We start from the raw sequence: 26,487 nt of genomic DNA on the forward strand, positions 1-26,487 counted from the left end.
CAAAATTTGACCAGAAAATCTAAAAAAAAATTAAATAAAAAATCCCCCAAATATTTAAATAAAATATATTTTTTAAATTCTAATAAAGTTATTTAAAAAGAATAAATGATTTAAAATGATCCTAAAATAATGACATGGACCACAGGACTCTTGTTTTCTTTACTTCATACTTTGCAAACATTTTAATGATTATTTTTTGGAGCATACACATTTGAAAATATTCGTTTACCTCAAACTGCAACTTGAGTTAAATAAATGTTTATAATATACAAAGAAAATACAGGGAGAGCAGAGCTGTCGGACTTTTCTTATCGTTTCTCGATGTGCCTCGCACTCAAACCAGTGTTTTCGTCTCGGTAGCTTCATGGAAAAAGAAAAAAAACAACCAAAAGCTCTCTGACCTTTGACCTCGGTTTTCTTTTTCTTTTTTTTCTAACGGCCGGTCAGAAACGACTCAAACCGTCGTCGCACGCACAAAAACGAAAAGCAGGAAAAAAAATAAAGAAAATAAAAAGAGGAGGAAGAAGAGGAGGAGGAGGAGGAGGAGGAGGAGGAGGAGGAGGAGGAGGAGCGCGACCGTCTGAAGGAGGAGGAACTGAAAACAGAAGCTACGAGTCAAACCAGGCACTAAACCGAGAGGAGGAAGAGGAGGAGGAGGAGGTTGACACAAACACACACACACACACACACACACACTAACACACACACACACACCGCAGCGTCAGGAAACAAACCAACAGCAGCTCAGGAGCGTGAGGATGATGATGATGATGATGATGATGATGATGATGAAGGAGGCGAGTGAGGGAGGAGTGAAGGATGTGAAGCGTCTCTTTTCGTGTCCTCCTCCTCCTCCTCTTCCTCCTCCAGCAGCAGTCGGCTGGTTTGGATTGGCTGGCTGATCTGTCAATCACAGATGACTTGAGGAGCATGCTCAGAGCGGCGGAGGCGGCGGCGGCGGAGGAGGCGGGTCAGTTGAGGTGGAAGCCTTTCTCCATGGTGGCGGCTAACAGGCGCTCCCTCATGATGTCCTCAGACGAGTACTCAGGCAGCTTCAGGTAGTGGACACAGGTGTTGACGGACGGGTAGCTGGAGTCCGTGGCGTCCACCTGAGGAGGAGGAGGAGGAGGAGGAGGAGGAGGAGGAGGAAGAGGCAGGTCAATCAGAGCACGGCGTCATACTGGGGGATCTGAGCCAATCAGATCAGAGAGAGGGAGACTTACCTTCCTGACGATGGTGAGGCGGGGGTGCAGGTTGGCGAGGCCACCGGGGGGCAGCGTGGAGCAGCCGGTGGTGAACTGGAGGAAGGCCTTCCTCTCATCAGAGGACATCCCACAGAGGACACGCACGAACCGCAGGAAACCAGGACTGGAGGGGGGACAAAAAGACATTAGACCTGTCTCTATGTGTCTCACCTCTCTCTCTGTCTCTCTCTCAGTGTCTCCCCCGTCTCTCTGTCTCTCTCTCAGTGTCTCCCCCGTCTCCCTGTCTCTCTCTCAGTGTCTTCCCCGTCTCTCTGTCTCTCTCAGTGTCTCCCCCGTCTCTCTGTCTCTCTCTGAGTGTCTCACCTGTCTGAGTGTCTCTGAGTGTCTCACCTGTCTCTGAGTGTCTCACCTGTCTCTGAGTGTCTCACCTGTCTCTGGTGTAACCCAGCTTTGGTTCGGTGTAGTTGATGATGTCATCGGCAGTCCAGGAAGGTGATTGGTTGCCACAGAGGATCATCTGGACCTCCTTATGACTGAAGGAGCTCAGCTTCTCCATCGGGAACACTCGATTAAAACCCTCTGAGGAGGACAGAGACAAAGATTAGAACCCTCTGAGGAGGACAGAGACAAAGATTAGAACCCTCTGAGGAGGACAGAGACAAAGATTAGAACCCTCTGAGGAGGACAGAGACAAAGATTAAAACCCTCTGAGGAGGACAGAGACAAAGATTAGAACCCTCTGAGGAGGACAGAAGGTTTAAGGGTATTTTATAAATATTTTTTATAAAAGATTTTATCTATTATTCTGATATTTTGCCTTTTTTAAACCTTTTTTTTATATAATAAAAATTTAAAGAAATTTTTTCCACAGTCTTATAACGATGGAGATAATTTTTGGAGACATTTAAAAATATTTATATATTTTTAAAAAGTATTAATTCACACATATATGTTTGGTAAATCAAATAAATATTCTTCAATTAATTTATTTCTCTAAATCTAAATACATTTTGCGGGAAAATTTTATTCAAATATTTGTGGGATTTAGTTTTTTTGATTTTTTTAATTTTAATAAAAATAATGTTTAAACACGCAGGGAGCATTTAGTCTGAATATTCGTCGTGTGATAATGAGTCGTGATGAGAGCGTCGTGTCGTCACCTCTGAAGGCCTCCATCTGTTTCTGGATGCCGGTGTGCATACAGAAGTCAAACATCAGCTCCACGTACTCCTCGGCGTTCTCCATGGCAACCATCTGAAGACACAAGGACACAGAGACATGAGCGGGGACAAACCTCCGGGACGGGGACGTCTGTGGAGCTGGTGCTTACCTCGTCGTCTCCGTTCGGTTTCAGATCCACCGCAGAGAAACCGTGAACTTTAGACGACGGACAGAACTGGAAGTTCAACCTGAAGAGAAGACGTTAGAGAAGAGAAGACGTTAGAGACGCTCCAACAGACACCTCAGTCACCATGGTAGCAGGTTTAGAAGAACTGAAGAAATAGGTCTTAAAATAATACATTAAATGACTTGGTAAAATATTAAAAAAGTCAAAATAATAATTTTGAAATTGTCAGAAAAAATATTTAAAATTTTTTAATATATTCTTAAAATGCCAAAAAATATTTGAAAATTACATCGTTTTAAAAAAACATTAAAAAAGACCTCATATATATTTAAATAAAGTGTACATTGTGTAGAACGTGTCCTGCAGCGACGTCAACGATGTGAATCCTGTGTTTTTATTTTCTTACCCGAGGTCCTCGATGCTGAGCGGGGGCCCGGAGCCCAGCGGGTTCCTCAGCATCAGGTCCTGGAGTCTGGTGTTCTTCTCGTCCTCTGACAAACTCTTACTGGACAGAATCTGTCTCCTCTTCACCGCCAGCTCCTTGACCTCCTTCAGGAAACTTGCCCTGCAGCAGGAGGAGGAGTTTACTTATTATTAATTCTATAAATATTCATAAAACCTCCCACAAAGATCTGAACAATATAAAAAAAAAAAAACTACAACAAAAATATAAATATTGTTAATATGCAAAAATATAAAAAAATATCTATTTAGACTGTGGGGAAAAATTAAATAAAAATAAATAATTAAAATCTAAAGGAATTAATATTAATAAAATGCCTTGAAAAATATCTGAACATGAATAAAATATATATTTATTTAAATCTAAATATTAATTAAAAAAGTCTAAAAAAAATCCTCATAAAAATAGTAAAAAAAAAATATATATATATATATGTTACTAATAGAAAATTATTTTTTTTATTATTTTTTTTAAAGGAAAATGTACCATAACAAATGTCTTAATATTACAACAAATAATATAATTAATATTTCCTTTATTGATGAACAGTGTGATGTGAGGTATCTGTGTCCTCTCACCTGTGCGGGTTGACCAGCTGGAAGTCGTCCCAGGTCAGGATGCCGTGGTACCAGGCGGGCGGTTTGGGTTTTGGGGGGTCCATGATGAACTCAGACTTGGAGTCCTCGTCAAAGCTGCCCACGGAGTACGTCTCCTGGCTCTCCTCGGTGGACGCCTCCGACTGCATCTCCGACAGCAGCAGGAAGGGCTGCAGGTGGGGTCGGTCGGGGTCGTGACCCTGGGGGGCGCTGCGGGACTGGTAGAGCAGTTTGCTCATGTTGGACTTGATGTCGCCCATACAGAGCAGCCTGAAGAAGGGCTGGGACACGGGCAGGTCCACCAGCCGGTTGTCCTGGATGCACTTGGCCAAGAAGACGCCCAGGAAGTGGAAGAGTTTGGTGATTCGCTCCAGCTCCTCGCTGTCCTGAGGGAACGGCGCCGGGAACAGGCCGCAGGAGCGCTGCACGTAGAAACCAGGAGGCTTCAGACCGCCGCCCAGGTCCACCTGAAACACAGCGAGCAGACGAGGCTCAGATCACTGCAGCGGGGGGGGATCCCTCCAGAGACGGACGGGGGCAGCTTCTTTACCTGTCGAGACTCGTCGTCAGGGAAGTCGTCGTCACACAGCCAGATCCCCAGCGACGTTCTCTGGAACTCTGCCGCCACCAGAGCGTAGAACTCCAGAGTGGGACCGAGACCCGTCCCCTCCTCCCCCTGAAACTCCACCTGCAACAAGACACACAGCCTGAGACGCCGCTACCCGCCGACCACGGAGCACGCTCTGGTTCAGACTCGGCGTCACTCTCTCACCTCCAGGACAGACTTCCTGTCTGCGTGGAGCTGCATCACTGACTCCGCCCACTCCATCATGGCGTCTCCTCGGGGGACTTTGACTCGCTCGTGTTTGAGCCGACCCACCCTGAACTCCCCGGGGTCGTCCCGCCGCACCGTGGTGGACGGCCGGGAGCGCTCCATGGTCGCCTCCCGCCGGTTCTGGAGCCACACGATCGCCCTGCAGACACGCCGGGGTCAGAGGTCAGAGGTCAGGACACAGAGACAGAGAGATGGTCACTGATCACGGTAACAGAGGTCAAGCTCTTCATCGAGGGTCAAGGACAATAATACAAGAAGTTTAAGAAGCTGGACCAAATATTTCTAAAAAGGAGAAATAACAAGTGACTTCACTTTCTTCATATTCTCCAAGTTTCTTTGCAAACTTTAAAACGTTTTTATCGGTTCACTTTAACATTTCAGAGGCTGAGCGTTTTCCTGACGTTATTCTTTCCACCTTGACTCAGTTTTCTCCCGTTCAGCTTCAAACATCGTTCATGAAGCTTATCGTCGATGTTTGTCCGTCCTTCCCTCCGTCAGACTCACCTGGAGGCACCGAAGGCGGTGCAGGTGAAGTAGAGCTGTCTGGTCTCAAAGGGGATGAGGAAAGGACACTTGGAGGTGAGCTGTTCACACCAGTCGGGCAACGCTCCACTGGCCAGAGCTAGAGGCTCCTGGAGAAGAGAGAACAGGAGCTCAACAATCTGATCAGAGGTTAAATATCTCAGCAGTGACGTTCTTCCTTCTTTCTTTCTTTCTTTCAAGATCTTAACGTGGGTCATCTCCCCAGAAACAGGAAGTGATGTCACAGACTGAACTGACCTCGATCTGCTGCAGGATCTTGGTGGTGATCTTCTTGCTGGTGAACTCCTCTGGAGACGCGTTGAACTGCAGCTCCTCTACATCTGCACAAACAGTTTTAATGTTTACTGATCCTCTCAACACACACTGATCAGTGGGAGTGGGGGTGTGTGTCTCAGTGTGTGTGTGTCTCAGTGTGTGTGTGTGTGTATTTCAGTGTGTGTGTGTGTGTGTGTATTTCAGTGTGTGTTTCTTACCCTCCTGCAGCGTCCGTGCGTTGGAGGTGGCGTCTCCTCCGATGATGTAGAGGATGCGCAGCAGCTGCAGGACGTCCTCCACTCCGCAGGCGTTCTGGCTGCAGCCCGCCTTCGCCTGCGCCGCCTCCCTGGCCCCGCCCAGGATCTCGCTGCTCTGATGGGTCGAAACGGAGCTCGGGCTCAGACCGCCTGAACGACCGCCGACCCCGACGCCGTGTTCACAGAAGTCCTGAGGAGGGAGACGGAGGTCAGCGTCCACGTTGAGACTTATTCTTACATTTTAAAGGAGCTTTACTTCCTGGAGCTTTTTTTATGAGTTTACATCAACGTTTAGGAACCAGAACGTCTTTCTAACATTATTTGTTTTTTTTGTAAATTCTTTCCTGCAGAGCTTCTCACCATCTTGCCGCTCTCCTTCTCTTTGTCGGCGTCCTTCAGCTCTCTGTACATTATCCTGGAGGAGGAAACAGAAACAGATCATCAGGCTTCGGCCCAACGCTCGCCTCCACTCAGACTCCTTCTCGTCTCTTTCTTACGTGTACGTCGGCTCCCAGATGCGTCGCAGTTTGTCCGTCTTCACGGCTCCGTTGCAGGACAGCTGCAGCAGCCGCTGGACGTAGTAGAAGATGGTCGACTTGTAGTTGGACAGAGGGAGCTCCACCTCGCGGGCCGTCCCGAGCCCGGCCACCTGAACACAAACACAGGTTTGATCCAGCGTCAGGAGAGGGAGGTTCGCTTTTAGTTTCTCAAACATCTGCACTCATATCTGAAAACCTGGACGTCGTCTTTACCTTCAGGGTGAGAGCGAGGTGAGGAGACGGGGCACACTCCACCTCCTCCTGAACCTCCGACCGAGGAGTCCCTGAACCCAAGGAGACATGAAGATTTACATCTGAACACATCAGTAAAAACAGAGGAGTAAGAATGTTCAGGAGGAACAGGAGAGAAAAGGAAGAGAAGAAGAAGATAATAAAAAGGAAAAAGAGGAGAAGGAAAGGAGCAGAAGGAGGAGAACAGGAAGAGTAGAAAGAGAAGTAGGAGATGAAAGAAGGAGAAGAAGAAGTGGAGAAAAGGAACAGAAGGAGAAGGGTGACGTATTTTTTGTTTTTCTCTGTTGAAACTTGTCTCATAATAAAATCCGTGTGACGTTACCTGAGTCTGATTCCACCTTTTTAAAGTAACTGAGTAATTTAAAGTAACTGAAGTGTGCGTGGTACCTGGGGGAGGGATCTCCAGGTCGGTGGTCTGCTGGACGTTGGTTCTTCCTGGTCGGGGGTCGAAGGCGGGTACCAGGGCAGAGAACTGCCTCTTGAGGACAAAGTCATCGTCCCACGTCCTCCTGCGTCCTCCTTTGGTCTCGTACTCCTCCTCCTCCTGCAGGACACACAGTCATAGTTGAGTCACAGCGCCTCCTGCAGCTTCACAGTGACACCGTTTCTATTTAACGTTCATTTACCAGGACCTCCTCGTACTCCTGGTCCTCCTGATTGTCGTCTTCGTTCTCGTCATCGTCGTCGTCGGGCTCTGGGAGGTCCTCCTCGTCGTCCAGCTCCGCCAACAGCGTGTTGGCACGGCAACTGTCCAGGAAGTCTGCAGGAGGGTGAACAAAGAGGACGAGTGGGACGAGTTAATTAGATCAGAAAAAGATGGACAGCGTGATAAAAGTCCTGAGGACAGAGAACCTGTATCTCAGGTGAGAACAGGTGAGAAGAGACACACCTGAGAAACAGCTGCTACCACAACAAATAACAAATAGAGTTTTATTTCAGGTTCTCCTTGATGTGAGAAGCTGGGCAGCGAGTTAGCTGAAGCAGGCTCTTGGTTTTATTAAGATGTGGAAGAAAAAGGAGAAGAAGAAGGATAAGGAAGAGATGAAGAGATGAAGAAGAAAGAGATGAAGAGGAAGAGACGAAGAGATGAAGAGCTGAAGAAGAAAGAGATGAAGAAGAGATGAAGAAGGAAGAGATGAAGAAGAGATGAAGAGATGAAGAGATGAAGAAGAAAGATGAAGAGCTGAAGAAGAAAGAGATGAAGAGGAAGAGATGAAGAGCTGAAGAAGAGATGAAGAGCTGAAGAAGAAAGAGATGAAGAGGAAGAGATGAAGGAAGAGATGAAGGAAGAGATGAAGAGCTGAAGAAGAGATGAAGAGCTGAAGAAGGAAGAGACGAAGAGATGAAGAAGAGATGAAGAAGAAAGAGATGAAGAGCTGAAGAAAGAGATGAAGAGCTAAAGAAGGAAGAGATGAAGAAGAAAGATGAAGAGCTGAAGAAAGAGATGAAGAGCTGAAGAAGGAAGAAATGAAGAGATGAGGAGATGAAGAGCGGAAGAAGGAAGAGATGAAGAGCTGAAGAAAGAGATGAAGAGCTGAAGAAGGAAGAAATGAAGAAGAGATGAAGAGGAAGAGATGAAGAGATGAAGAGCTGAAGAAGAAAGAGATGAAGAAGAGATGAAGAAGGAAGAGATGAAGAAGAGATGAAGAGCTGAAGAAGAAAGATGAAGAGCTGAAGAAGAAAGAGATGAAGAGGAAGAGATGAAGAGCTGAAGAAGAGATGAAGAGCTGAAGAAGAAAGAGATGAAGAGGAAGAGATGAAGGAAGAGAGGAAGAGATGAAGGAAGAGATGAAGAGCTGAAGAAGAGATGAAGAGCTGAAGAAGGAAGAGACGAAGAAGAGATGAAGAGATGAAGAAGAGATGAAGAGATGAAGAAAGAGATGAAGAAGAGATGAAGAGCTGAAGAAGAGATGAAGAGCTAAAGAAGGAAGAGATGAAGAAGAAAGATGAAGAGATGAAGAAGAGATGAAGAGATGAAGGAAGAGACGAAGAAGAGATGAAGAGATGAAGAAGAGATGAAGAGATGAAGAAGAAAGAGATGAAGAAGAAAGAGATGAAGAAGAGATGAAGAGATGAAGAAGAGATGAAGAGATGAAGAAGAAAGAGATGAAGAAGAGATGAAGAGCTGAAGAAGAGCTGAAGAGCTAAAGAAGGAAGAGATGAAGAAGAAAGATGAAGAGCTGAAGAAAGAGATGAAGAGCTGAAGAAGGAAGAGATGAAGAGCTGAAAAAGAGATGAAGAGCTGAAGAAGAAATAGATGAAGAGCTGAAGAAGGAAGAGATGAAGAAGAGATGATGAGATGAAGAGCTGAAGAAGGAAGAGATGAAGAGCTGAAAAAGAGATGAAGAGCTGAAGAAGAAATAGATGAAGAGCTGAAGAAGAGATGAAGAGCTGAAGAAGAAATAGATGAAGAGATGAAGAAGAAAGAGATGGAGATGAAGAAGAGATGAAGAGCTAAAGAAGAGATGACGAGCTGAAGAAGGAAGAAATGAAGAAGAGATGAGATGAAGAAGAGATGAAGAGCTGAAGAAGAATAAGGAAGAGATGAAGAAAAAAAAGAGATGAATGTCGGTAGAAGAAGAGATGAAGAGGAGGAATATGATTTAATTGAATTAATAACTAAAACTAAACTTCTCAGGGCCGGGACTATGTTATGTTAATGGAAGGTCCTCAGAAAGACAGGAAAAGTGTGTGTGTGTGTGTGTGCGCGTGTGTGTGTGCGTGTGTGTGTGTGTGTGCGCGTGCACCAACCATAGAGAGAGAACTCAGCCTCCTGGCCGGTGTCGCTCTCGCTGGACGTGGACGTCAGGCTGGTCGTCAGGGTGTTGCTAAGCAACTGGCCCACCGACAGACCGGTGGTGGCCGTGGCTACGTTATTGCTGCTGGTTACTATGGAGGTTGACATGGTAACAGTGGAGGTGGTGCCGGTGGTGGTGAGGTTAGGAAAGCTCTGAGCGCCCATGAGAGGAGAAGCTGCAAACAAACAAACAAACAAACAAACAAACAGACAAACAGACAAACAGATGGAGGTTAGTCGGTCAGAAACCAAAGAGACGAAGCAGCAGGTCAGCGCTCGTTATTACGCTCCGGTCAGCTGACAGGAGGCGGCTGCTGATTGGCTGCAGGCTGCTGCTCATGCTGTTCAACCTGGACCAGATTTATTCTGGATCTGGTTTAAAATCAGTAAACTGAGGAGTTACTGCGTCTTTAGTCTGAGAACCACAAACCTGGAGGATCCCTCAGGCCTCTACAGGAACTCTGAGGTTTAATGATTCTGTTTTAGGCTCCACAGTAGCACCGCAGTATTAGTGTGTTATGTTTCAGTTATGTGCAGCAGGAAGTAGCTTTAGTACAAGTGTTGTAATAATTAGGGCTGGGTATGAAAACAGAATCGATTCAATTCCAATTCATGGTCAGTTTGTTTAGAGATATTCACTCATGTCCTCATCGGTTCCAGAGGTTTGTCTCCTCCTCCTCAGTCTCCTCCCTCTAGTTTCTCATCGTTCATGTGTTGTTGCTTGTGTCCAGCTCTTCTCTGTCATCATACTTTATAAATCCTATCAGAGTTGGAGCATCTGTCCTGTTTTTCATCTCCATCACACGTCCAATAATGAGGAGGCAGGAAACCCCAGGAGTTTATGAATCGATATCAAATCCAGGTTCATTTTAAACCCAGCCCCAGTAATAATACCGTGATCAGTGTGGTCGTGTAGCGGTACTCACTCGCCGTGCTCATGACGTTCCTCCCCAGCGTGTTGGTGTTGTTGTCGCTGCTGCTGCGGCTCAGGTTCATGTTGTTGGTGGCGTTGGTGCGGGACATGTTGGGCGCGCGGCGGACGAATGACTCCATGAGGCTGGCCTCTCGTGACGACAGGTTCGGCACGCTGGCGCTGGAGCTCATGGGAGCGCCGGCGGCCAGCAGCGAACTGACCGACAGCCGGGCGTTGGCCGCCGAGCACAGCGGCCTCTGGGAGGGTGTGTCTTTACTGGACGACTCGGACACAGAGCTGACGTCTGGGGAGCTCACGCTCACCAGCCCCATAGAGATGGCGGTCGCCGGGTCAGTGGCGCCCGCCGTGGATGAGTCTTTGTTTCTGGCTTCGTCTCCGGGGGCGGAGGCGTCACCGGTGAGCGTGCCGCAGCTGGAGGCCGAGCCAGACCCGCCCTCCGCCGCCGAGGACAGCACGACGATCGGCTCCTGATGAAGTCCGTCAGAGCCGAGCCCGCCTCCCGTTACTCCTCCCACCCCGGCGCCCTGGTCGAGCAGGAGCCCCTCGGCCCTCCTCTCCAGGCGCAGGCCCCCCGCGCCGGGCAGCCCGGCCGAGGAGCTCAGACTGATGTCGGAGGAGGAGGCGACGCTGCAGACCGAGCTGCTGCTGCCCTTCCTGCTGGAGGAGCTGGCGCCGCCCAGCGACGTGGCCGCGCCCTTGTCGGGGCAGTTATTTTTCACCAGGCTGCTCCACGACTGCTGCTGCGAGGACGATGAGGTGGAGGAGGACGAGGACGAGGTGGTGGTGGTGGCGCCGCCGCTGGCCGCCGGCGTCACAGGTGGTCCCACCGTGGAGGAGGCGGGGCCTGAAACAGTGGATGAGACAGGTTTGGGTGACGGCGCTGTGGCAGCCGACTCAGGGTCGTACCCTGGAGCAAGCTTGAGGTCAAACTTCCCTTCAGCGCCCATACGGTAAGAGTTAGAGCCGCCAGCATCCCAGGTTACATCAATCCAGCCTGGATGGACAGAGAGATAGGAGGGAGACGGACGGATGGATGTCAGAGACCCGGCAGAGAGAGAGAGACGAGACCGAGAGACAGACAGACAGACAGACAGACAGAGAAGCAGCTTACAGTCAGAGCAGCTCCACCGTGAACCAGCTCAGAGGAGTCAAGGAAACTTTAAAGTCGCAATGAGACACAAACTCCTGTTAGTTTAGATTCTATCAGATTATAGAGAAAACAACAAACTGATTAACGGAGGAAACGATCTGATCTGTAGCCTGAGAATAAAAACAAGGTCTGGTGGTTCTAGTTGGGACGAGAGAAATTAAAGAAAAAGCTTTTTAAACTCTTAACATTTGTGTCTGGATAACAAACCGCAGCACAGACTTCATTTGTAGTTTGAATTATCAGCGTTTTAAACTCTTAATTCTTCCATATGATGTAAATAAGGCTGCAGGGGTTTGATGAAAACTGTCAGTTTGAATTATTTTTAAAAGGTTTTAAAGACACTCATCAGTCTGCATGGATTTTATTTTTATCATTTTTTATATTTTTGTTATTTCACTGCGACTTTAAACCCGTTCTCTGTCGTCTAGTTTATTTATTTATTTATTTATTTATCTCTCTGGTTCAGGTGGAGCGACGAGAGAGAAAAATATGAACACAGTCACAGAAAATGACAATCAAAGCAAAAGTAGAAAATATATTCTGGCAAAATGCAAAGTGTCAAAGCCACAAAAGGGAAGAAATTAAACTCGGAAACAACGATAGCGAGATCGTCCTTGGTTTGAGGTGATTGATTAAAAAGTAAAATAAATCAACGGAGCTGCTGCTGGTGGCGTCTCCACAGAACATCTGATCTGAATAAAAACAGAAACGTCAGGAGGAGCAGGAGGCGGAGAGGAAGAGGAAGGAGGACAGAGGAGGGGGTGAGGGGTCGGATCAACTAGGAAACTAACACTTTGAACAGATAATAACAGTTAATCACTAAACTTTATTCTTCTCTTGTTATTTTTTTAATTTAACAAACTCTCTGGTCTCGTATCTCTCCATCTGGTTTTCATTATGGGGCGAGTTAAGCTGGATATTAGTCCTCCGACCAATCAGAGACATTTAAACTAATTCAGATGACGTCTACGACTGTTACTCTTCTGTCCATCGCCACATTAAGCCACGCCCCTAAACGATCTGATTGGCCCAGCAGATCTTTACTGGAGGAGAATCAGTTCCTCAACAGAGAGACTCCAGGACAACTGTCCCTGGCAAACATTTGCTGACGTGTCGGTAATTGAGAGTTTCTCTGTGAAACGTGTGAAGAGTTCCACGAGGACACGCTGTCCATGACTTTAAATGTGGACGGGGCTGAATAATGTGAACATGAAGCAGCAGCACAGACGAGGAAACATGTCAACCAAAGGTCAGGTTAGAGGTTAGAGGTCATGTGTTGGGTGGGAGAGTGCAGGGAGGAAAAAGGTTAATGTTGAGGAACCTGCTGCGTCCAGACACATGTGACACAACCGTGCTGGTTACAGATGAACTCTCCTCATGACCCTGCTCACGCTGGAGTCCCGCTAACACAACATGTTTAGAGTCAACAGCTGCTCAAGCCGCTGCTTTGTGGATGTCTTATTTTATTTTATTTTTTTAATCGTCTTACCGTTGTGAGCCTCCCCGGTGACGGTGCCCTCCCCGGCCGGGTTCCCGTCCTGATCCCGCCACTTCCAGTCGATGCCTCGGACGACCCGCGCCCCCGGGACGATGTACTTCATCACCTGGGAGCGGAACAGGCGGCGCTGACGGCGAAGGTTCGCCTCGGCCTCCTTCACAGCTTTACCTGAACCAGGAGGAGAGAGAGAGAGGTTAGTGTCTGACAGAGAGGGTTAAATATGAACTGAGGAGCAGCACAGACTGATGGGAGGACTCAAAGGTGATGCTACAGGGATGTGGTATCGGGGTATAAACAATAAACAACTAAAGACGATTCTTGGACGTCGTCAGACTGATTTGATCATTCCTGAATCAGACTTGAAAAAGAACAACAACTAGATTCTCACCGAGCTGGTCCTCGCAGACGGCCGTGACGGTGCCGTACAGCTCCAGTCCCGACAGAGACAAGTAGTGCGTCTGTCCGCTGGCGTTCTTCCCCATCTGTTTGATCCGGATGTGTCTCCAGCCCTGCTTCTCCTCCTTGGACGGGTCCAGAGGCCACGTGGCCGTCGACCTGCAGAGACACAGCGACATTAGCGTTCGCCAGAGGGATGGAGGTAATTTTATTATCCATTTAAACAGAGGTCGCTCGTACCCCGGCTCGTTGAGGCTGCCGTCGTCCACGTGGGTGTAGAGGGTCGTCCAGTTCTGACCGTCCTTCGACACCTGAAACACCCAGTTCCTCAGCGCAGAGCGGCCGTAACCCCTGGAGGACGGAGGGAGAGGAAAGTATAAAATGAACTTGGAGGAGTGTTTGTTTTAAGATACAGGGTGTCTCTTGTAACGCCGTCAGGGTGTATGCATGTTTCATCTCCTTATCTCTCAGCGGTGCGTTTGTTTCGTTACCTGGCGTGTCTCAGGGTGTACGCTGAGGGGATGACCCACAGGCCGAGGTCGACGGCGAACCAGGCGTTCTTGTCGTCGTTGGTGTGGCAGTTGAGGGCGGAGCTGTCCCGACTCAGGATGTCCTCCAGGCGCCCGTAAGGGAGGTTGCGCCCCTCTGAGGACGTCACCACCACCAGGCCGTAGGCGGCGGGGTTCACCCACTCGTAGGCCGTCCTGACGGGAACAGGGAGGAGGAGGAGTTAGGGGAAGAGAGGAAAAATAAAATGACCAAAGATTATATTTTCATATGATATATTAATTTAATATTTTTTAACATAATATTAAATTTTTTGTTAAAATATTAGAGATATTAGATCATTATAAATTTAAAAATTCATGTGTATAACGTTTCTTACTTGGCGTTGGTTCCGACCCAGTAGATGATGCCGTTCTCATCAAAGTCGTGTTGGTGTCTGAAGGTGAAGATCTGTCCTTCCCTCAGCTTCCTCACGAAGACGAAGGACGAGCGCTCAAAGTCGTACCACTGCTTCGCCACCTGGAGGAAGAGGAGGAAGATGAGGGAGGTCAGAACCGGATTAACCCAGCTGCCTGTGCGACGTGCGCTCCCAGCGTTTCCTCACCATCTTCAGCAGGTACTGCTCCAGAGACTCCACGGTGGCGAGCGGCTCCATCTTCAACATGCGGCCCGTCCGGTCGATCAGAGCCGTCTCCCCCGGCGCTCGCTCCAGACGGAACCGCAACCTCCTCGTCAAGATCTGAGGACACAAGCGCTCTCCGTCAGTCGGGAGGTCGACCTCGGGGTCTCTCTAACGTCACAGCGGGAGGCAGAGCTCACGGCCACTCACCTGCAGGTTGTATGTGGATCCTGGGGTGTCGTACAGGTGCAGAGGTAGACGTTCTATCGACTCCAGGACAGCTATCAGTTTACGGATTAAGGCAACAGCTGGTCGGCTGAAAACACGCAAACACACACAGGGTTAGTTACTCATTTACAACTGTCTGTTTAAATCTGACAACATTTAAAAAAGAGGAGAGGAGGGAAGAGTAGATGGAGGAGAAGAACAAGGAAGTAGTGAGGAAGGAAGAGGAAAATAAAGAAGCGAGAGAAGAAGAAGGCGAAGGAGAAGAATGAGGAGGAAGAGAAGAAAGGAAGAGATGAAAATGTAAATAAATAGAGAAGAAGTAGGAGGAAGAGGAGAAGAGAGTGAAGTAAGAGAGGAAGGAGAAGAAGCTAGAGGAGGTGGAGTGAGAGAGAAAGAGGAGAGGAAGAGGAGGGGAAGACATTCGGCCACTGATGAATCAAAACATTTATTTGAGTCTATTATTAACATTTGACTCGTCTGACCTCTAATCTCTTATTCTAATAACAGAGTAAAGTGATTTTTATCGTCATAATCTTAAATGTCAGTGTTTGTAATCCCTCCAACTCTCCACGTTACCTTTCATCGTCTTCGTTCTCGCTGAAAGCCGCCTTAAAGACATTGATCCTCTCCATTAAAGGCTTACAATCATGTTTCAGGTCCAGTTCCACGCTCTGCACACAGACACAGACACACAACGTCAGCTCACACACATCTGGAAACACATCGCTGAGCCTCATTAACACGACGGATCAGAACACCTACATTGTTGAGGACGGTGAACAGAGCCTGGACCAGGCCGCTGCTGCACATCTCATAGGGAGAAATGGTGTTTTCATCCTTTAAAACTACGATCAGGTTCTCCAGAGCCGTCTTCATCAGGTCCCTCCACGTGTTCTCTCCTTCAATACACTGTCAACAACACACACACACACACAAACAAACATCAGCGCGATCATCATCTCCACCGCGTCTGCGTGGAGCCAGCTGCGTCTGGGTGGCGCTGGCGTACCTGTCGGTTGGTGTGCAGCTCCCAGGCCGACTCCAGCTGCGTGGAGATGTTCCTCAGGGTGACCACCACTCCTCTGGGCATGCTCTCCACGGCTTTGAAGTGGTCGTCGTACAGCTCCCGCGCCATGCTCTTCACCTTCTGCTTCGTCTTCTCCAGCTTCGACTTCAGCTTCCGGCCTCGCTTCCCCGTCCAGCCCGTCACGAACTCAGAGCCTGGACACACAAACACACACACACACACACATCACCACAGAGATTAACACAGAGGCTGACAGGTCTGGGGGTCACGAGTGACTTCTTCTGTTGGGGTTTTGTCAGTGTTGATCTAGAGGTCGTATCACTGCCCTCTACAGGAGAGAATTATTAATGAATTTCCTCACTTAGGACGTTTGGGTTCAGTAAATATTAGAAGCAGCCCTCGTATAACTCCTCCCCCCCTCATCGCCCCCTCCAGGCGTTCAGACTTCAGACTCACCGAGCGACGTCTCTGCTGTGAACGAATGTTTGGTTCCTCTGTTGGACTCGAAGACGAAGCCGGGCAGGTCCTCCTTCAGGATGGTGGCCTGCTGCCCGTCGGAGTTGTGGATGGCGATCTCTCCGTCCTTCAGGCAGGTCAGAGACCAGTTCCCCACCGTCAGCTTGGTGGGGCCGACGCTGGACAGGATGGGCTGACTGGCCGTCACCGGCTTCACCTGACTCCTCGCCCGCTGCAGCTTCTCCAGGAACTCACTGCGAGACTCTGAGGAAAGACGAAGCGGGACCGTCAGTCAGAGGGACGAGTCAAACACGGATCAGTGAGGGTGATGTGAGCGTGTGATTGGTACCGGAGCTGTCAGACCCCCCCTCTGGACTCCCGCTGGAGTACATGGTGGCCAGCTTCCCGTCCAGGATGAACCGGAACCAGCCGTTGGAGCCGTTGGAGAGCTCGAGGGCGGCGGCGTCTGACCAGATGTAGAGACAGTCCCTCCCTCTGATGATGGACCAGTCCCTCCAGTGGTACGGTTTCCCCTGCTGGATCTCCCTCGCATCCTCCTGCACCTCCTCCTCCTGCAGGAGAAACAATCATAAAACACTTCAACACAAGTTCAACAGTGTGATTTATTCTTAGATGATAACTAGCTTTATTTCTACTTGGTTAATTCATCAAAACTAAACTAAGATTCCTTTGAGTAAACTGTAGAAACATCTCAACGTTCTCCCTCTACCTTCTCAGGCTTGGCCTCGTCCTCGTTCTCGTCATCAGACGCCGGTCCGGCCAGAGTCGACACCTTGTTGATGACGCCCAGTCGGGCCAGCTGATCAAGGAAGACGTCTCCACCTTTGTCCACCAGGTCCCTGATGATCTGCAGAGCCAGGAGGTGGCCGTCGTCGTCGTCCTGACACACGGGGAGGGAGACGGGAAAGAGTTCAAACTTTCAACAGTCAGAGTTTGGTTTATGTTTTACAGAGAGTTGGAAGGAGTTAGAAACATGAAACCTGGATGTTACGTTCTGGGTTACTGTTGCTTGGCTAAACAAACATCTGTGCTGTGTTCACGTTGAATATAAGTGGGTGAGAATGGTAGAGATCCAGCAGGTGTCAGTGTTTGGGTTCTCTGTGTTTCTCAGGCCGTTTCTCAGATGTGGTTTAGTCGTGTGCTCGTACCTCCTGGTCCAGGACGGTGGCGGTGATCTCCACCAGCACCGTGGGCAGGTTGTGTCCCGTCTCGCTGTCGCACACCTCCTTCAGCAGCACCTCACTGCTGTAGTGAACCATCTTCCTGATCAGAGCCAGACTGGCTTTCCTGAAAAAGAAAAACACACACAGCTTGATTTTAACCAATCAGAGGCAGAAGGGCTTCTAACTTATCTCAACATATAAATACAAGGGCTGGATTAAATAAATAAATAAATAAATAAATAAAATCTGATGTATAAAATCCCCCGATGGTTCAGTAACAGTACCTAATAGAAGGCAGCATGGTTTGCTGAAAGGTTTGTGCAAAAACAGGCAGAAGTCTCTTCAGGTAGATTGGAGCCATTTCTGGGTCTCCTTTGGGCTCGCTGCCCTCCTCCTCCTCCTTGTTCACATCTTTCTTCTTCTTGTCGTCGCCCTTGTTGACCGGACACATCCAGTCTCCTTTGAAGACACACAGACAGACTCTGAGTTAATCTGGAGGCCGACCGGTAGCGTGTGTCTGCATCGAGTCATATTTCTAAAACAATATAATCGACTAAACATGGAGACAGAGTTCTGGTAATAAATGTGACGTTGACAGCAGGCTCATGGTTTACTGACCAGGGGACTGCAGTATGGCCACCACCTCACTGTGTCCTCTCTCCCTGGCCTTGTCCAGAGGAGTCTTCCCGTCCTCGTCCCTCAGGTCGGGGTTGGCTCCGTGACGCAGGAGAGTCTGTAAACACGTGGAGTCAGATGTTAAGAACACGGCAACGCTCCAGGCTACGCACCACGAGAGAAAACTGAAGTTACTCTGAGTGTTCACTGAGCAGACGGACCAACGTGTGAACCCAACAGAGGAGCTGACAGTCACTTTTTATCTGGTGGCTTCAACGCTGATGATTGATAATGTTTCCTATGTCATATCAGTTTTACAAAAACATCTGCATATTTATCAGAGCTAAAAATAAAAACGAAGCGACCGCTGCAGGGGAAGCAAGAAAAACAGCAGCAGAAAAAGCAGCCATGTGGTTCTTCTGTGTGGTTTTATGTCAGACACATGATCGAGGCGTTATATGTGGGGACAGTGAGGACATACAATAAGTGTCTACAAACATCACTATCTGTCTCTTCATTATCACGATGACAGACGAGACTGCACGTCCCCGTCTTACCTTGGCTACTTGGGGGCGTCCAAAGCAGGCAGCATAGTGTAGTGAGGACGACCTCTGACCTCTGTTGACGTCTGCCCCCCTCTCACACAGAAACTCCACCTGGAACAACAAAAACACAGCTGGTTGGAACCAGAGCAGGACAAACTAAACTATACATTTGTCCTGACGTGTCTCTACTCATGTGTCTTCACCATTTCCTGTGTGCCGAAGGCTGAAGCCCAGTTGAGCAGCGTCTGTCCAACATCGTCCATGAAGTTCACCTCAAAAGCTGCAACAGGAAACAGCTGATGTCAGACACAACCCTCTGCTAGGGAGCTACAGTGAAGATCTGTTATATACATTTAGTTTATCTTAATATTTAGTCGTCACCTCCGGTGTCGATGGCGTCGATCAGAGCGTCGGTGTCTTTGCTGCGGATACAGTCGATGAGCTGTCGGTGGGATCTCTCCCCTGAACTGTCCAGACGTCGCAGCCCCGGGATCCGACCCGTCGACCCTGCGGTGGACTTGGGCAGCGCCTTCCGTCCCTCGAACAGGAGCACCAGCAGGAGGTCCACCAGCCGCATGGTGTCCAGCACACAGCGCTCGTCTCCGCCCAGCGCAGACTCCATCGAGTCGGGCAGCGCTGAACGCAACAAGTCCTGGAAGAAAAGCAGATGTTGTTGAGTAAATCTAAAACCTATAATAAACTATAATAAATAAATACGTTGTGTTTTCCTGAGCGTCCACGTACGTGTGTGACGAGCGGCGACCCCCTGCACAGCGTGGACAGCAGGCTGACGATGGTCGACACCTGGTTGCTCAGTTTGGAGTCGGGGGCCGAGGGAGCGGCGCCCGTCGAGGGCCGACCCGGCTTACAAGAAGAGGCGGGGCCTGACACGGTGCCACCGGCCGCTGCCATGCGGGACAGCAGCTCCTCCGTCAGGCCGTGTTTGGCTAAAGGGGCGGGGTCAACGCCGCGGCGAGTGAACCGGTCGGCCAATGAGGCGAAGCAGCGCAGAGCACCGTCTGACACCTGGAGGGAGAGACATGAAAGACATGAGATCTTTTTATGGCAGTCGCACAAATTCTGTTCATGATGGATTTTCAGTTTTGAGTCTTTATCGCTTCAGATAAAAGAATCAAACCAACAAAAAGATAAAATCCAGCTGCAGTATGAACAACTCTGACAGGAAAATATGACTCAATTCAAAACTAAAGTTGCCCACGACAACCACACACTAGATAAGATTAATTTCATGGGTGAAATTTCAAGAAGTCTCAAGACGAGACAAGAGAAACCTGAAATCCCTTGCTTCTGATTTCACATATTTGCATAGAAGCCTTAAATTTGCTGGAAGTGTCTCAACAGAGAAGCTCCTGACCACACACTTCTCTTTGAGGACATTTGTCTCAGATTTCGGTGCCGTTACCTGGTGGTCTTCGTGCTTGAGGAGGCTGGACAGAGACTCCACGCAGGTCTCCAGAGACGAGTCCTGAGGCTCCATCTTGCTGCAGAGGCGGGACACCACGGCCATGGCCGAGTGCAGCGTGTCTTTGTGGACCAGGTGACCGCTGTCTCTGATGAAACTCAGCACGCAGTTCAGACCGCCGGCCTCGAACACGGCGCCGGACTCTCTGGTGCAGATCAACTCCAGCACCTGGAGACACAGAGAACACACGAGAGCTTTGAATAAAATGATCAGGAGGAGGATTATTTAATATCTGAGACACGATCAGACACAGATAAACAGAGCATCCGTTGGTTTGTTTCACTACTTCCTGTTTCTCTTTGTGCTGCTCTGAATGTTTCAGACTCTGGGTTCTGGAAAGCATCTTGAGATGATCTAGATTATTATTGACACTACTGAAATAAAACTGAAATTGAATAACAAGATGAGGGATACTGAGTCATATTTCAGTCGCATTCAGAAAAATGAATTTAACTGCTGGAAAAGAGACGAGCTGCTGGATAAAGAGCATCTTTCTGCTTCTATCTGCAGAACAGATCAGAGCTGGGACAGAGCAGCGACCCGACCCGTCCCGTGGAGTCTATTAATAAACGTCTGGCAGCACATGGTTGTGATCTCCAGACTGTGGCGTGGCTCTGCTCCAAAAATCCACAAAAACACTCCAGACACCAGAGCAGCTCTGATCAGGAGGTAACGAGACTTCACCACAACAAAACAAACCGCCTTCCGTCTGAGATCATCAGTCAGAGCAGAGCAGAGCAGAGCAGAGCACAACCCTGAACCACTCAGGAACAGTGAAGCAGACTCTACTTCTTCTATCTTATATCTTCTTTCTGAGCAGCATGAACCAGCAGACTGACACCGCTCGGCTTTCTGATCCTTTTTATTTAGTTTCTTGAGAACTTTAGTTTGTTTCTGGATAAACTTCCTGACGAGAACCCATCTACACCCAAGCATCCATCGAGTCAGCCCACCTTGACACACTGCTCTGCCAGGTCCCTGCTGGTCCTGTTGTTGAGCTCCACCACCACCAGCCGGTTGCACAGCGCCTTGATGGCCCCGTCCACTCCCACGATCCTGCGGGTGCACTCCGCCGACACATCCAGGTAGTAGGTGATGGCCCGGGCCGTGACCTCCAGCACGTTGTCTGGAGCGCTCTCGTCCAGGAAGATCTTACAGAGCGCCGGGAGGAACGTCCTCGGAGGACACCTGACGTAGAGAGAGAGAAGACGAGACAGAGTCGGCTAAAGGCTCTGAACCGCTGACGTCCGGCCGAACGGCGGAGAGTTAAACGCGAGGACTCACGTCTCGAAGCAGCGGTCGACGTTGTCCGACATGAGCAGCAGCATGCAGAGCTGCTCCAGGGCGATGAGCTGCATGTCGCGCTCATCGCCCTGACCCATCTGCAGCCACTCCAGCAGGGTGTCCGGGTCTACGTCCGCCATGATGGCTAGCCTGGAGGGACGCGAGCACAACCACAGAGCAGTTTAGAGTTGGATTCACTGCATATGAATTACAGGTGTCAGTCTGTTCCTATGTCTGATTAATTAATGATAAACTAAAGTGTCTTCTAGATTAGATAGTAGGAAACACCCATGTGGTGCATAGTTGATAGAGAACCAAGTTGATAAACTCAAAAGGTAATAAAAACAGTATCAGCTGTGTTTGTTGCCAAGTCTGTCAAGTAGAAGTGATAAAGGATCCACAGAAACTCTGAGTGACGGATGATGATAAGTCACTATTATTAACCTATATTATTTCCAACATCGTTAGCATCTGAGCTCAACGAATCTGGGTAATTTACCGACCTGGAAACAGATCCCAGGTGGAACCAAACCAAACAGAACTTAAATTATAAACAGTCCAGGAGCAGTTTCACATAAAAACATGTGGTTTTAATACGTAACGCTGCAAAAATGAGCAGAAGCTTCTTCCTCAATTGAACTAATATTTAAAAACTAAAAGCCTCACCTGGCTCCCCGTTGGCTACCCGGTCTGGCTCAGCGCCCAATCACTGCTCACAGATGTCGTCGCTGTGTGGGACTCATCCAACCAACCGGACGGAGGGAGAGAGGAAGCGCTGACGAGGAAGCGGTCGCTGCTCTCAGAGGGGATTATGGGACATGTAGTCTCTTCACCTGCAGACAAGAAATAACAGACACCGCGTTCAACACATCCAAACGTCTCTAAAAGTCAGATTCAGTCACAAAATGGGCCCCGGATAATTCCTGGACAGCTGCATAATCCTTTATATTTGGCAGTGGATAATTCCTGAAATGCCTCTGCTTGGGCTGGTCTATAGAAGGCGGTGGCTAATTACTGGATGAATGCAGACAGTGTTGGTTTATATAGGGCCATTGATAATACTTGGATGAATGCAGCTTTATATGGAGCAGTAGAAAATAATTCCTGCAGCCGACGACACTGGATAATTCCTGAACAGCTGTGGCTGCAGTCGTCTATCCAGGGCAGTGGATAATTCCTGGGGAGGTTCACAGTTGCTTTATATCGGGCTGCAGATATTTCCTGGATGCGTGCAGCTTTATATGGGGCAGTAGGAAATCATTGCTGCAGTAGTTTATTCAGGGCAGTAGATCATTCTTGTTTAATTTAAATTAGCACACATTTGGTGAGTAATTCCTGAAACGTGATGATTGTTGGTTTATGTAGGGCAGAGGATAATTCCTGGGTGAGTCTATGATGCGTTTCATTGTGTCAGATCTTTTATCCTTTGATAACATTTCTGGTTTGGTTTTACCTGCAGAGAACTCAGGTGTAATTAAGACGGTTTTTAGTCGACGCTGCAAAATATGAAAAGCTGTAAGAACGTGTGTGTTCAAGGTCTTTTATTTATTCTAATTCTTTATTCTCAATATTTACCACGGCGTTAAAACAGCACACAGGGCGACCTTGCCGCAGAGGAACTTAATCTACATAAGAGCAAACAAACAGTAACCGTTGAGCAAAGGGAGAGCATCTGGGGCAAATACATTTCTTCCACTTCCTCCACGTTTCATCAAAGCTCAGTCGCCTGCAGCTTCAGAGTTCCTGACTTTTTAAAAGGAGGAAGTTGAGGATGTGACGAGTTAAACTGAAAGCTGCAGCGACAGATCCACAGACGTCTGATGTGGTTTTCTCTCCTTAAAACAGAGCTGAAGCTTTTACAGCCTGAGAGCAGCCGAGACACAAACCTGAAGCCCCTCCTGTCGTCACAGACAGAAAACGTCTTTTACTGCGACTGCCTTCAACGAAGTGTTTAATCAGAACTTCCAAAAAGCCACAGCAGCGTGGGATTAGAGGTGAGCTGCAGGTTTTCCTGTAAATCTTTTTCTGCAGCAGACTCGAAGCTCAGTTTGGCGACATTGCACGGCAGCAGTGCATGCTGGGAGTCTGATAGGCTAAGTTGATTAGGGCCTAATTTGAAGGCTGCCTGTGACTGTCTGGACGAACAGGCTGCGCTGATGCAGATCCTCTTATGATCAGATTAATCATCACAACTCGCCAGCGAGCGTCCTGACCCCACTCCACCCCGCCTCCTCCAGCCCGGGGCCACCCGCCCTCCTCCTCCTCTTCCATCCGTCAGTCACAGGGTTTGGCTTTCACCCCGTTAAACCCCCCCCCCACACACACACACAGCGTCCCACGTCTACTTTCTAAGTCCAGATTGAGGTCAGCGATCAGCAGCAGAAAACATTTTTATTCCTTTTTCCTGTTCAGAACCAAAGCTCTGCTGTCCCAACACAGACCGGTCCCATCGACGGCAGCAGAGCCAGACTGAGCTCAGACACACACTCACTTGACAAAACATTAGGTACACTAGTGAAGTCATTCTGTTGATGCAGAAACAGCGTCTGAAAGGTGGTGATTCACCTGGTGATCATTCTGGGAGGATGGAGTTTGTGCTGCTGTTAAACTGGTTTGGATTTGGGGAGATGATGCAGATTTTAGAACAAGGTTTGGTAGTTCGAAAAAAATTTAAAAAAATCTCTCTGTTATTAGAAAGTAACGCTGAACACCAGAACCTCAGCGTAGACCAGATTTACTATCTTGAAAAGCAGACCAACTATTTTTTTCCTGGAGTTTCTCCGTTGGGGACTGATCACGTTATCCTAAAATCCTGAGATCTTCCTTTTTATTTTTATTGTACGCCTTTTCCTGCATCCTCTCGTTAGGAATCCCACGAGTCTGGTTGCCAACGACAAATCTTGAAAGACGGCGGGATTAGTCCACACGTGAGGCAGATCCAGAATGTGACAGAAGCTCCGACTCTGAGAGCAGCGTCAGGACTGAACGCTGATCGGATTTAAAAAGTCTGACGACAGAGAATCTGGATCGTGTGAATGGGAGTGATAGCCAGCCGTTTGAGAATGGGTCTGTGTTCACTAGTGTACCTAATGAACTGGCAGGACCTCAGAGACTTCCTGAGTCTGGGATCAAATCTCGTGCTTTAACTTCAGATCATCTAAAATCATTTCAGGACTTGGTTTAAACTCATTTTATTCCACAAATGATCTTTTCTTTTCTGTCACCAATCACCTCTGAGAACAGATTCAATTCCTTCCCTCTAAACCTAAAACCCATGAAGCAGAAACTCTGAAGCATTTAAACTTGTCGTGGTGTAAATCCAGTTTCAACATGAAGACACAATCCCAGCCCAGAGCTCTGACGTCCCTGGACAGGCCTGAAGAGACAAATCGATTCCACTGGATGTTATACACATGAAAAACTAGAGAGGGAGAAAAATTTGACTGACGTTACTTAACAGCTGACTTATGATTACGTTGTTGTTTATTAAAGGATCCTCAGACTTGTCTAAAGCGCAGCGTGATGCCTTCAGGTGTTTTGTCTGAACCAGAAAAACTAAACGTCCCACTATTCAGCTCACGAGAAGAAACCCTGTCAGTCTACAGCTGCTCCTGCTTTCAGCTCGGCCAATTAAAAAAAAAAAACAGACTTTAGGAGTAAAATATGTTCCGTTATCTAATCAATCACTGACAGAAGACGACCCAGGACTGAGGTTTGGCCACAGACACATGAAAAACATTCATTTTATCTGGAGAAAAGTGCAGACGAGAACAAATCCCTGCTCTGAATGATCATGTTAGCGTTTTGGTGAATTCTGATGTTTTGTTTTAATCAGGTTTATTTCACTTTGGACTGAATATATCTGGGTTTGGACCTCTTGGATTTAATCAACAACATGATCTGTAGATTAATCAACAAAGACACTAGTTGTTAACGACATTTCCTTTTGTTCAGACGTGTTAGTTTGGGCTTTTAACAGATTGACCTGGAATGAAATCTGTGATTATGTTTATCATCCAATAATCTGCAGATTATTTTTTTTTTACAATTCATTTATTTTGGAAATATTCAGAGTTACAGACAAATAGCTAACTGATGATGAGTTGTCCTTGTTCTCATCTGTATCTGAGTACTGAGGCAGAGGACTCAGCCCTGTGTGAGACCAGAACAGCTGCTGGATGTTACATTTAAACAGATTTCCACCTTGATTAAAGTAAAATATTAATATTTGTGTTTATTTTTCCGTCCCTGCTGTTCTGCCTCGACAGCCCTCTTTGTTTGTGACTTTACACTGAGTCACTGATCGGAGGGTCGGCCTCAGTCAGCCTTGTTATGAGTAAACTGTGAAAATGACACGGTTCAGCCATATCTGACGATGCTAGCCAGCTAGCTAGCCGAGTGACCCCAGGTTTCATCATCTGACCGGGGTGTAAGGATCCGGATTATTTCATCAGACACACATTAACATAAGAGGATGTAGCCGGGACATGATACTGGCAGCGATAAGCCGACCAGCTAGCTGTCCGGCCGGGTACACGGGGCTTTATGGCCGAGCTTCACTGCCCGTTTCTGATTATTAGCTGTTAGCATCTGCTAACGTAATGCTGTGTAACATCTACGATATTGTCAGGCCATTTAAACGACTTGGAACTTCATGAAAATATCCTTAATGTATAACCAGGAACCCAACACACTTAAATACAGTTATATGTTGGTATGTTATTCGGCACAAATATAAATTAAAGGCAACGAATCCTGATGAGCAGGGTAATGTTAGCCGGTTAGCTGGAATTAGCACCACGCTAGCTAACCTAAACGCTAGCTGAAATATTTTTTTTTTTAATAAAATTTCAGATCGTACCGAATAAAACTCCCACCGATAAAGTTGCTCGTTAAAATACAACCGTTTGTGGAGTGTAAACGTGTTGTTAAATTCCTCTCAGCGAGCCAACTATACCCCGCGGCCTCGGATCTAAACACAAACAGCGGGGCTCGAGTTCCGGGAGAGCCGAGAGGCCGCGATGCAGAAGCGGACACGAACCATGAGCTACACCGGCCCGGCCTCCGCCTTACCTCCGAGAGGAACCACTCACCGTTTTTTCTTTCAGCACAGAGACGATCCGCCGATGTATGAATAACAAATCTTAGGGGGTCCGCGTGAAGGGTGAAGATCCGTTTGCGTCGCCGATGTCCGCCGTTAATTCAAGGTGTTCCCATTTCTTCTGAACGGGTCTAAAGAGGTCAGAGTGGACGGCGGGGCGATAAACAGAACAGACCCGACTGAAATGGAGAGCCGAGGCGACGGAGACTGGCGCATTCAGGGACCGCCACCGAGCTCGGAAATATCACAGCTGAACGCGGTAAACACGTCAATAAAGTTGATAAAGTTTTAAACTTATGTTTTTAGACTGGAAATTTCACACAGACACAAAAGCACAAGGAGATGATATAAAAAGAGAACACATCCATAA

General features: G+C 48.0%; 1 protein-coding gene across 1 annotated transcript; it reads right to left on the bottom strand.

Annotated features, from left to right (window-relative positions):
• Positions 1-150: 150 nt before the first annotated feature.
• On the bottom strand, positions 151-26,334 carry hectd1 (HECT domain containing 1). The gene is given in 46 exon segments (XM_084568572.1): positions 151-1,109; positions 1,224-1,368; positions 1,634-1,784; positions 2,366-2,459; positions 2,536-2,614; positions 2,960-3,118; positions 3,595-4,079; positions 4,163-4,300; positions 4,385-4,586; positions 4,952-5,079; positions 5,228-5,310; positions 5,464-5,692; positions 5,863-5,917; positions 6,000-6,151; positions 6,255-6,325; positions 6,681-6,841; positions 6,843-6,869; positions 6,871-6,908; positions 6,911-7,053; positions 9,045-9,266; positions 10,017-11,018; positions 12,664-12,840; positions 13,061-13,227; positions 13,309-13,419; positions 13,560-13,772; positions 13,955-14,094; positions 14,180-14,314; positions 14,405-14,510; positions 14,999-15,093; positions 15,185-15,331; positions 15,432-15,643; positions 15,906-16,169; positions 16,255-16,477; positions 16,636-16,806; positions 17,075-17,213; positions 17,374-17,548; positions 17,708-17,822; positions 18,262-18,360; positions 18,453-18,529; positions 18,631-18,901; positions 18,994-19,275; positions 19,673-19,900; positions 20,686-20,920; positions 21,017-21,166; positions 21,683-21,849; positions 26,110-26,334. Coding segments are annotated over 44 exon segments (7,824 nt in total). The 5' UTR covers positions 21,157-21,166; positions 21,683-21,849; positions 26,110-26,334; the 3' UTR covers positions 151-971.
• Positions 26,335-26,487: the final 153 nt, after the last annotated feature.

Source organism: Chelon labrosus, assembly GCF_963514085.1.
Source record: "Chelon labrosus genome assembly, chromosome: 20".
Lineage (NCBI taxonomy): Eukaryota > Metazoa > Chordata > Actinopteri > Mugiliformes > Mugilidae > Chelon > Chelon labrosus.